The following is a 12,486-nucleotide window of genomic DNA, read 5'->3' as shown; positions in this document are numbered from 1 at the left end:
GTTTTTATAGGTCAAAAGCCATTGAATATCATTTGGCAATTTTATTCAGTTCAAATCCAAGTTCTTTTTAGTATATTTAAGCTTTAGTAAACAAAACAAAAACAAGCAAAAATTTTCCAGAAAAAATAAAATGTTATTTGGACAAGATATATCACTTTATTACATGTGCCCTCTGGCAGATCTTACTTTTATGCTAAATCCAGAAATTCTACTTCCATGTATTATCTCTATTAATGACATAATAGCAACCATATCATTGAATGCCTACTTGTGCCATGCATTTATCTGTGTTTTTTTTTTTTTTTTTTTTTTTGGTACATCAACTACTCTCAACAGGGATAAAACCACCTAATTTTTAGGGTTCTGTTTTATAGATTGATAAACTGAGAGGCAACTTACTCTTATTTAGGTGAGTTACCTTTTAAGGAAAGAACAGGAAATCACATCCAGATCTGTCAGACTCCAGGCTGTTTTCTATCTGCTACACTAAACTTTCTTGCATTACAAGCAGGGCCTTAGCCAGATAGAACAGAGACCAGGACAGGGTTTGTTCTGACCTAAAATAACAGCTTAACTCTTTTACAGGGTGATCAGCCAAAAATTTGACTTTCAGTTTAAAAAATACACAGGCCCACAGTACTGTACATATTTATTTTTTATGTTCTCCACTGAAAGGTTGGTGTTCCTGCTTTAAAACACTAACATATGGGGCAGCGTTGTTTGTCTTGGAAATGTTTTATATTGTTAGTGGTATAAGGAAGTAACTAATTGCCATTAATTTCAGTCTTTTCTCAGAAATAGACTTTTATTGAGTCATGCCTGTAATTTCTTGTTTTTGATAAGTATTAACTATGTTATTCTCTTGACCAAAAGCACTTCTCATTCAGTGTTTCATTTTGTTGACGTATAGGAGAGACAGGCTGGAAACCGAGTGGAAAAGAGAAAAGGTAAGTATGATGGGCAAGAGGATGTTAATGGAAGTGATTTTTTTTTTTCCCCACCCAGCAACTTAAAGAAAAAAGGCAAACTAATTGTAATCACTAACACAACAGTTGGTGGGTTTTGAGTTTCCTAAAACATTCTGGAATGGTTCCAATTTTAGGTTTTTGTAAGAATGAGCTGAATAGTAATCAGCTGGCAATAGGGTAAAAATCTAATCATTGCTCCTTGTTTCCCTTTTTCCTTTCAAGTAAAGAGCCCAGAGACCCTGACCAGCTTTACAGCACGCTCAAGAGCATCCTCCAGCAGGTGAAGGTGGGTGTTCTCTTTATTCACCTCATGCAAATATTTTGAAATGATTTCCCACATGGAATTTCCATATTAGATACCTTACTTTTTTCTTTACCCAAGAGCCATCAAAGCGCTTGGCCCTTCATGGAACCTGTGAAGAGAACAGAAGCTCCAGGATATTATGAAGTTATAAGGTTCCCCATGGGTAATGCCATTAACATTTTCTAAGTATAGATTTAAAACTCTGGATGGCGGTGTGGGGGACAAATGGTTGCTGAGGTTGATTTGTACTCCTCTGTTTAGGGTAGGAAGTGTATGACGGGTGGTGGGATTCCATGCACCATGGAGGGGCAGTGATGGCAGAGAAGTGGGTGGCTGTGTTCATTACAGACATTCTGCAGCTGTCGTTTAAAGCCCACATGAGCTTAACGACACTAGATGCAGAAAATCCAGGGTAACTGCAGACAGCACTAGATTTGAAAGCTGGCACTTTAGATATAACTTTGCTTATATTCTAACTCTTTGGTGCAAATAGAAAAACATCAGCTTATCCTCTTGATATGCTTTGCGTCTTTTGTAAATAGGTATTCCTTTTAATAATTATTCAAGATAATAATGAAAGAAGTTAGATTAAACTACTTGACTGCTGTACTTTCAGAGGGAGAAATTCCACTTACCACAATTCTTGATTTTCCATGCCCTTGATGGGTACTGTTAATGTCACTGTATGGACTCTTCAAGCTTTGTGTCATATCCAAAATCAAACAAAAAAGGATGTCTTCAGAAATGTAGAATTGTGCAGTTTGGTGCTGTGCCCACACCACTCTAAAATTGATGATTAATTGACTCAATTGCGGACGCTCAAATTAAACTAATTTGGCGTTGTGTGGGTGACAGACAACTAGTTGAAATGTTTTCTTTTTATCAGCTATGTGGCCATATCTTTGGAGAGAGCCAGAGTCTTCTGTCTGTTTTCTACCTATAATCTATTCCAGGTGCTAAGAATTGTGAAAGTCCAGCCTGGGTAATGTAGTGAGACCCTGTCTCTACAAAAAGTAAAAAATTAGCCAGGTGCAGTGGCACACGCCTGAGGCCCCAGCTACTTGGGAGGCTGAGGTTGGAGGATCACTTGAGCCTGGGAGTTTGAGGCTGTAGTGAGCTGTGACAGCGCCACTGCACTTCAGCCTGGGCACTGGAGGGAGACCCTGTCTCAAAAAAAAAAAAAAATTATGGAAGTGTTAAAAATGTGAAAAGGAAGAGTGAAAGGGATGCATTAGCTCCTTGAAAACTGAGTTATTTACAGGTGTTTTCTCTAGCATTTAAATGTTTCTCATGAATATTTTATATATTTGTAGTAATGATTTCAGTAGCCTACACCCTTTAAAGTGGACACACATCTATATGCTTTTCTTTCCCTCTTCTCTCTGCCTTACTACTATTTATTTCAGTACAAGAAAATAAAGGGTAGGGTTGACTCAGTCTAGAATTCTGAATGGAAGGCTGATTTGGGAATCAATATTGTCCACTATGTGCAAAATACCTTAAAACTCTTTGTGTCCATTTCTAACCGTAAGTTAACTGATTTTTGCATCTTCTTCCTCTGGACCATCTCAGCTTCTTTTGGGAAAACCCTCATGGGAAGTTGTATGAGTTTGGGTCCCTTTTAGCCCCTGTCCGCATGCACTCTGACGACGTGCAGCGATAGGTCTAGCAGATCCCGTCGATCATAGCCTACTTACAGCCTGCTTTCTGAAAGTGTTTTGCTTGGTCCAGCCTGTGAAGGTTGTGAACTTCTCCAGTTGGATACCACCTGTATGCACAGCTGAGTCTCACCAGGGGGGAAACTGACCTAATTGAGCAAGGCTGGTGATGGGCTGAAATGTGTGCTGGACAAAGTTAATTAAAGCTATAAATGGTGTTCTTCAGTAGGGCAGTATTTTTTTTTCTTGGTATTGTTCAGATGCTGAGTAAAATATTTAGTCTTCTCCCCAAGATTATCTTGTATTTGAAGACAAGATTGACACATCAATAATTTTACATTTTCCCACTATTTCCTTATTTGATTTTTCTAATAACATCTTTTCTTTCCCCATATTCTAAAAAACTGTTTCATATGGATGGGATCTAATCTGTTTTACTTAGGGAGTCACACACTGGACATCACCTGTATAGTCTGGCCCAAGCATGACTTCTTGTTACCCATGGATGGCTAGGCAGGGTTTTCCTGCTTACCCAGAATTCCCAAGTTAAGGGGAATGGACATGAAAACAGAATAATTTAATGGGGTCTCTATATTTGGTACCACCAATATTTAGTCACCTTTTTTAACCCACCTCATTTTGTCAATTGAAAAAACTCTAAGAAGGCCTGAGGTAGAAAAATGCTATCTATAGCTTTAGAATAGAAAGGAAGTATTCAGAATTGGTTATAGTTATTCAGAAAAGTCCAGACACCTCCATAATTCTTGCTTTGTTTCTGCCGCATTTTAGGCTCTCTCCATCTTTTCTTACCCGTCTCCTAAAAAAAGTTCGAAAAGCTTTTGGGCAAACTTCTTCGTGTCATGTCATCCTTTTACTCCCCCTCCCCCTTTTTTGGGGGTACATGTTTCTTCCTTTTAAAACATTATAAATATTATATTGGGCAAAATATCTTAAGTGGTAGACATTTAGGTAGAAAAGTGAAAGGAATGTAAACATCTACTTTTACTTAGGGCCAATTTCATTGTTTTTTTCTTTTTTAAATGAGAGAATATTTTGATCTGTTCAGTCACACTTGGATGGGACATTTAGTGTGGTATTTGATGAGTCTTTGTGTTTCTTAACGCTTTTAGATTTTTATCTCTCTCCAAACTGTTTTAGAGAAGAAAGAAAAGTTGAAAGTTGAATTTACAGATGTGATGACATACACTCTAACCAAGATAGGCTTTAATCAAGAGATAGGCAGAAGCAGCTTTTTTCCGCTTCTTCTTTGATGCTTTTGTGGTGGATTTAGGATATTGATGCAAATGAATTTCTTCCCATTTGGGGATACTGTACATACATTTACTTACCTTATTAAATGATGATCCCAATGTATTTGGTTATAGGTTTCTTTCCCCCTGGAAATTTTATAACATACTTAGAATTTGGGATATTGGTAGTCAGAAGTGGGTTTTTTTTTCCCATTTGACTGATTTTTCCACACATAGTTAATACAATTATAGCTTTTAACAATAAAGCCAGATTTCAAGACAACCAGGGAACCATAAATAGACAAATGTTAGCGTCTGTCCTCATCTGCATAGAATTCTTTAAATTAGTCCTGACAGTGAGGATTGAGGAAACCCCACTTTAGTTTATGAGTTTAGATGGAGTACTGCTTTCACCTGTAAAATACTACAATTTAAAGCAAGTAGCTATATTGGGAAATATTCTTTGCAATAGTATCACAAGGCTTACTTGCTTTAGAAAGTAGATTATTAAATGAAGTTTGTTATTCTTATTTCGTTGATGGAGCTTGAAGCAAAATTCATTTGAATCATTTTACATGCAAGGGCACTGGTGTGTTCACAGATGTATTTATTATCAGTTTCTCTACTTTATATGACACCAAAACAACTGTGAGCTTAGTGAAACAAACACAGTCTGATTGTTTTAAGTAATTAAATGATTGAATACAAACGTTCCACCTGCTCTACTCCATATAGCTAGAGCCTCTTCTGTATAATTCTGAATGAATAGCTAACAATAGTCAGTTCATCATACTTATTGTTGCTAATCTACTTAGCTTCCTTGTGCTGAATAGGGGATTGAACCAGATGACTAATAATGGTCCCTTTAATGCTAAAATGGCTGTGATTTTACATTTTTAAAAAACCCACAAAAGAATGAACTTAAGATTTAAGAACTGTTTTCCTTGGTCATAAGAATTTCTCTTAAGTAAAAGCATTGGGATGATAAAAATGTAATCAAACCAACAACATAGATTTCTTTCCCAGTCCCAGTTTTGCCAGCTGGTGTTTAAAAGGAGTCAAGGATTGCTAATATTTTTTTTTCCTGTGCAGATCTGAAAACCATGAGTGAACGCCTCAAGAATAGGTACTACGTGTCTAAGAAATTATTCATGGCAGACTTACAGCGAGTCTTTACCAATTGCAAAGAGTACAACCCCCCTGAGAGTGAATACTACAAATGTGCCAATATCCTGGAGAAATTCTTCTTCAGTAAAATTAAGGAAGCTGGATTAATTGACAAGTGATTTTTTTCCCCTCTGCTTCTTAGAAACTCATCAAGCAGTGTGCCTAAAGCAAGGTGGTTTAGTTTTTTACAAAGAATTGGACATGATGTATTGAAGAGACTTGTAAATGTAATAATTAGCACTTTTGAAAGACAAAAAACCTCCTTTTAGCTTTTCAGATATGTATTTAAATTGAAGTCATAGGACATTTTTATTTTATGGAATAGATTTTAATCTATTTACTACTATTAAGGTAAATTTTCTATGGCATGTCCATTAGCTGACTATTTCATGATAGATGATTAGGGGTTTCCTCAAAACCTGTGTGTAAGGAAATTGCACATAGTAGCAAAATTTGGAGAAATCCATAAAATTTTCAGACCGTGAATGAATGTTTCCATTTTTTTCTAATGGAATGTGAGAGTTTATTTTTATTTTATTCTGAAGGACTTTAAGGAAGGGATACATGATTTTAAAAAAGCCTGTAAGAGGTGAAATATGTGACGTTTGAAGTCTCTTTATAGACTTTTTATATATATTTTTTAAAACACTCATCTAGATGAGGTGCTTTGAGCAGTTCTGAAAAATGCAGTTCCAGGAAAGCAACTGCTTTGGTTCCTAAGGAAGAAATTCTAAATAATGCAAACTTTTTAAATAAGCATCTAGGTTTTTGATAATTCTGTCTACCTACAACAAACTTGTTAGTACATAACCACTATTTTAATAATTATTTTCTCTACACAAATGTGTAATATCATATTTGACTTTGCTTATGCAGGCCATAAGTTCCAAAAGATAATTTCCCTGCCCACAAAGGCATAAACTTGAAAACACATGAGATTGAATCAACATGCTTTAATAGGAAAAGATGTGTGGTCTATATATGTATCAATCTGGTGAATGCTCATTCTAATAAAGGTTCTTTTTCTTTTCTATGATACACACAGCCACACTTATAATATGTAAATGAACATTTTTTTGTCTCTCCAGATTATGTTTATTGTCTGAGGTAAATTAAATTCCCACCAGGGTTTGCTGTCAGTATTTTAACACCCATATTAGTATATGGGTCCAGGGTCATAACCCCCTAAAATCCATCATGCAACCTTATTAATCTGTCTTGGGATTCCAGTTTAGTGCTTGGATTTATTTCCTGATTACACTACATAGAAAAGTGAGACATCTGCCAACCCAACTCTGGGAAAACCAACTAATATACAACCATATAAAGGAAGGCCATCTTGATGGTCTCAACACTAATTTTTATGATGCAAATTTATAAACTGATTTTTGTAAAGGACAAAGTTTTAAAAGCGTATTTAACTTGATGTTTTCTATCAGCATAAATAAAATGGTCATGAATAGTCATTAAAAACAGTTGCCAGTGATAATCTGCATGAAGGAAAAAGAACCCTGCAAATGGCTATTGAGTTGGAAGTATTGTTTTTGATATGTAAGAGATATTCAGAATGCTCACACTGAAAATGCCTCAACTTTTTAAAGTATAAGAAACCACCATGAGTGGTGTCTAGATTTCTAATGAAGAATCATGATACAGTTTGGATTAAGTATCTTGGACTGGTTTTAAACAGTGCTTTGTACTGGATCTGCTGAAGCATCTGTCCAGCTGGTATCCTGTGAAAGTTTGTTATTTTCTGAGTAGACATTCTTATAGAGTATTGTCTTTAAAATCAGATTGTCTCTTCTATATTGAAAGCATTTTTATGTTTTCTAATTTAAAAATTAATATTTTCTTATAGATACTGTGCAATAAAGCTGAAGTAGAATGTGTGGTTTTTGCAAATGCTTTAACAGCTGATAAAATTTTACATTTGTAAAATTAATATATTGTACTGGTACAAAATAGTTTTAAATTATATTTTAAAGAGCTTCCAATCTTGTGGTGTGTTTTATTCATTCAGTAGGCTGAGGTTAACAGAACAAATTATGATCTGATTGATGACCATTAATTGAATCCTTAAACCTTAGATCTTAAGCATTCTGTTGCATTTGGGTGAGGTTTCATAAAAATCCATAGCTCATCAGTAAGAGATTTTCAGGAGAGACACTTACTCTGTCTTTTGAGTTATTCACTGCATCTTACCCACTCACCCGCTAAACAGTAACAAAAAAGATCCTTTGAAAGAAGAGTGTTGGTTTAGAAATTAAAAGATTTTTGTTTTTATACTTTGCATCTGTGAAATATATAAATGATGAGAGAAAAATACAGCCTATTTTTAAACATCTCCCATATGAGCTTCTAATGTGATTCAAAATGATGTCTGTAGGAAAGAATACTATATCCTTTTGGGGTTTGAGAGGACCCAAGCAAGAGAACTCCTCTTCCCTACTGAAATCTAAACCAACTGAGAAGTTTAAAAAAAAAAAAAAAAAGGCATATGATGGCCAAAGTATTACCTTTAATACTAGTAAAATGGATATTGGAGAATGTGGCTTCCTTTTATCTGTGGAAAATGGGCTTTCTTTCTAAGGCTGAAACCCAGAATGTGATTGACCAGGCTGCTCTGTACTACTGTTCTGTACCCCAGAATGTACTGACAAGCTGCTCCGTACCCCACTAATGGGACAGGGACTTTCCCATTAAGCTCAGTGCAGGCCAACAGCAGTGGTGCTCTCTGAAGGTGGGCCAACCCCGAAGAGGCCCAGGTGACAGCGGGGCATATCAACCTATGTCCATAATAACCTATGGTAAGTATGTTCTTACTTAACTCCTTAATTAGGCAAGTCCCTCCCAGGGGAAGAATGAATGAGGAGACAGAAGGAAGTCAGGAGATGATGTATGTGTCCTCCTTCAAGGAAGCAAACATCTGTAATGGAGAATAAGTCTACTTCGATCAATAATTAAAAATCCGTTATATTTATTAGAAGCAAATGGTGAGAGGGAGACTTTGAGGTTTTCATTTTACCTGGACGAACAATTTATATTTTCGGAAACTAAGAAGTAGAAACAAGATCAGACTGAGGTACTGTGGACCAGTTAATTATTTGTCACCCCTTTAAGCTAACATTCTTTAGACTAACCCTCACTGTTTATTTAAAAGGATTCTAAGTGCTGCACGAGGAAGGGTAACTGGTGGCAGCTCTTGTCGTTAGAGCTATTCTGGTCTATCCCTTAACTAGCATTCTCCTCTTAGCAAAGTGAAAATGCCAAAGAAAAGCAATCAGCTATTCTGGAATATCAAAGGTCGGAAATGTTTGCAAGTTCTTACTCAAGAGGTAGTAATTAGGTTGACATTTTTTTCATCTGTTGAAATATATGTTTAAAATTCTTGACCATTCAGACATTTTTTCCTGCCAGAAAAAAGGTATCTGTGTAGGGGGTAGTGGAGGGTGGACAGGGAAGTTGGTAGCAGGGACTGAAATCAATGGCTCTGAGTCTTAAAGCTCCTGGTATGAAAGTGGTATTTACTTTCTCCTTTGGGTGTATCAGTGCTATCAGTATAAGTGATGACGAAGATTGGCAGGATGAAAACAATGTTACTAATGTCTCAGGTAAAGAGCTGACAATGAATTTAAAGAGAAAAAAAGAGCAAATGAAAGATTTCCAGGTATACTTTGGAGGAAGAGCTTCAACAAAGTAAAAAAAAGATGCATAAGGAAGTGAGAAAACAACCATAAGCATTATGAAAGGTCCTCTTTAATGTACTTATGTATATTTATGGTTTGATTTATTTATGGGAACATCTTTACTTTCTTGTGGAAAAAGGAAGCTAACAATGACAAAGCTGGAGATTTTCTTTGGGTTTATTAAAAAGCAGTATTTCAACAAAGCAGAGAAAAATTAAAGGTCAAGCTTCCTGCCCCCTCTTCTTATTGGGAAGTCCAACACAACTTTCACAGGATCAGGAGTTGAAAAAGGTGAGAAATGATATGTGTAATTTGTGTGTGTGTATTTATATACATGTATATATATTTATATACAGTCATGTACCATGTAACGATGGGGATACCTTCTGAGATGCAATGTTGGGTGATTTTGTTGGTGTGTGAGCATCCTAGAGTGTAATTACAGTCCTGAAGCTCCATAGTATGGCCTATGGCTCTTAGGCTAGAAACCTGTATAGCATTTTACTGTACTGAATACTGTAGGCAACTGTAACACAATGGTAAGTATTTGTGTATCTAAACATATCTAAACATAGAAAAGGTGCAGTAAAAATACGGTATTATAATCTTATGGGACCACCATAGTATATACAGGCTATTGTTGTCCAAAGATCTTCATTTGATATGACTCTGGGTATGTGTATGAAATTTTATGAGCTGAACCAAGGGTTACCAGTCTCAGTTTATCTAGGTTTGAAGTTCTTTAAAAGAAATCCTGGAGAACTTGGAGGCTAAGGACCTTCTGAAAATAATGCACATGTTTACATGTGTGCACTTTCTGCCTATCAGTTCACTTGGTCCTTGGACCCTCCTGAAGTTCATTGGTGAACCCCAGTTTAAGAATCTTTGCTCTCACTAGCCTGGGCAACGTAGTGAGACCGTATCTCTACCAAAAAAACAAAAAACATTTAGCCGGGTGTGGTGGTGCACAGTGGTGGTCCCAGCTACTTGGGAAGTTGAGGGGTGGGAGGATTACCTTAGCCTAGGAGGTCAAGGCTATGTGAGCCTTGATTGTGCCACTGCACTCCAGCTTGGGTAACAGCGAGACTGTCTCAAAAAAAAAAAAAAGCATCTTTGCTCCATCAACCTGCCATCTTCTACTGTTAACAGATGGACATCTAGTTTCTACTTAAAAACATCTGCGAATGGGAAATTTGCCTTTTTATGCAATAGTACTGCCCATCAGTGGGACAGGCAAAGCTTTATAAGAAAGCCCATAGGTTGGGTTGAAGTCAGCTGTTTATGATCAAGCTCTAATTCAAGTCTCCCACAGAGTACTGTTAAGTTAGTGTGCCAGCACTGTTCCTATCCCTCAACACACCCAAGCATACTTGTACAGTTGTAGCTATGTGCACAACTCAAGATCCTGTCTACATTTTTAGGCTGGGCACAGTGGCTCACGCCTGTAATCCCAGCACTTTGGGATGCTGAGGCGGGTGGATCGCCTGAGGTCAGGAGTTTGAGACCAGCCTGACCAACATGATGAAACCCTGTCTCTACTGAAAATACAAAATTAGTCGGGCATGGTGGTGCATGCCTGTAATCCCAGCTCCTTGGGAGGCTGAGGCAGGAGAATCACTTGAAACTGGGAGGTGGAGGTTGCAGTGAGCCGAGATTGTGTCATTGCACTCCAGCCTGGGCAACAAGAGCGAAACACCGTCTCGAAACAAACGAAAAACATTTTTAAAAATTGAGGTATAGTTAACATACAAGAAAATGCACCGGTCAGGCCAGGTGTGGTGGGTCATGCCTATAATCCCAGCACTTTGGAAGGTCGAGGCAGGAGGATTGCTTGAGACCAGGAGTTTGAGACCAGCCTGGCCAAACATAGTGAGACCCTGTCTCTATTAAAAAACATAGGTCTTAGGTGCTAAGTTTGATGACTTTTGGCAATTGTCTACACCAGTATAATCACGACCCTAAAGACAGGACATTCTTATCACCTAAGAAAAGTTCCCTTGTGCCCCTTTCAGGTGAATTCTCCTTCCCTGTCTCCAGAAAACCACTTCTGATTTCTGTCACCGTAGATTCGTTTTGTGTGTTACTTCATTTCATATAAATGGGGTCACAGTTTGTAGTTTCTGGGGTCTGGCTAATCCACATTGTAGTATGTACCAGAAGTTCATTCCTTTTTATTGCTGAAGAGTATACTATTGTAATATTCCACAATTTGTTTATCTGCTCAAGTTTAGTGGACATCTGGGTAGTTTCTATGTTTGGGTCTTACAATAAGGCTGCTATAAACATTTTTTTTTGTAGGTCTTTTTGTAAACATATGCTTTCAGTTCTCTTACGTGAATACCAAATAGTAAAATTGTTAGGTCACGAAGTAGACGTGGGCTTCATTTCATAGGAAGTTCCCCCCTACCCTTGTATTAACCTGTGAGGCATTTTTTATTCCAGTTTCAATATTCACTGTTACCTATTCCTTCTAAGTTTTACATTTATAAATTACGAATTTGTTTGTCAATTATATAATGTTTTCTCATATGTTATTGAAAAAAATATTGAACAGGATGAGGGAAAGGATGAAACTTTCCATTATGATGCTGGATACCAATTTGCAAGATGCTAAAGATCAAAATCACTTGAGTGTAATCATGCAGCTGTGTGTGAACTCACCTAACAAACCCGATCCAGGCTACATTTCCCACCTTTTCTATAATACCAACCTGGAATAAATTTTAATTACTCTCTGTTTTACTTATTACATGTATCTTCTTGCACAAATGCTGCTTCCTAACACCCTTTATGATGAAACACCATATTTATTATCTTAAGTCTATTCTCATTAGACACTTTTTTTTTTTTTTTTTTTTTTTTTGAGACAGAGTCTCACTCTGTCGCCCAGACTGGAGTGCAGTGGCACGATCTTGGCTCACTGCAAGCTCCACTTCCCGGGTCCACGACGTTCTCCTGCCTCAGCCTCTCGAGTATAGACACAGGCTTTTCTGCTTAAAGCTATAGTGAGGATGTGTTTAATGTATGTGAAGATGGTTTCAAGTGAATGTAAAACACTATATAAAAATTTTAACACTATAAATTTAAAAAAGGCTTTTTACCTAAACCAGTATTGAAGTATTGTTAATATGACTATTGTTTTATTTGTACCGGTACTAAGTGGGTTTGAATGAGCAGATAGAATTTAGTGCAGATAGTCAATCTGTGGATGCTGTATAGATTCCTATAACCAAGTAATTTCCTCAGGAATCTACCACTTATCGAGCACTTAGTAAGTGTTAAGCACTCTTCTAAGCATTTTATATGTACTAACTCACTGAATCCTTACAACAATTCACTTATTGAGTACTTAGTGTTAAGCACTCTTCTAAGCATTTTATATGTACTAACTCATTGAATCCTTACAAAATTCAGTGAAATTACTGAGATACAGAGAGAGAATTTTCCCAAAAA

At 36.8% G+C, this 12,486-nt stretch overlaps 1 protein-coding gene across 1 annotated transcript in view; it reads left to right on the top strand.

The window, feature by feature from the left end:
• KAT2B (lysine acetyltransferase 2B) overlaps window positions 1–7,341 on the top strand; it is a 114,919-nt gene extending 107,578 nt beyond the window's left edge. The window contains exons 15-18 of the mRNA XM_030812274.1: window positions 911–947; window positions 1,191–1,254; window positions 1,351–1,435; window positions 5,273–7,341. Coding sequence (XP_030668134.1) covers window positions 911–947; window positions 1,191–1,254; window positions 1,351–1,435; window positions 5,273–5,466 — 380 coding nt within the window. The 3' untranslated portion in view covers window positions 5,467–7,341. The remainder of the gene's footprint in view (window positions 1–910; window positions 948–1,190; window positions 1,255–1,350; window positions 1,436–5,272) is intronic.
• Window positions 7,342–12,486: the final 5,145 nt, after the last annotated feature.

Source organism: Nomascus leucogenys, chromosome 4 (genome assembly GCF_006542625.1).
Source record: "Nomascus leucogenys isolate Asia chromosome 4, Asia_NLE_v1, whole genome shotgun sequence".
Taxonomy (NCBI): domain Eukaryota; kingdom Metazoa; phylum Chordata; class Mammalia; order Primates; family Hylobatidae; genus Nomascus; species Nomascus leucogenys.
This window is presented reverse-complemented; position numbering and strand designations above follow the sequence as displayed.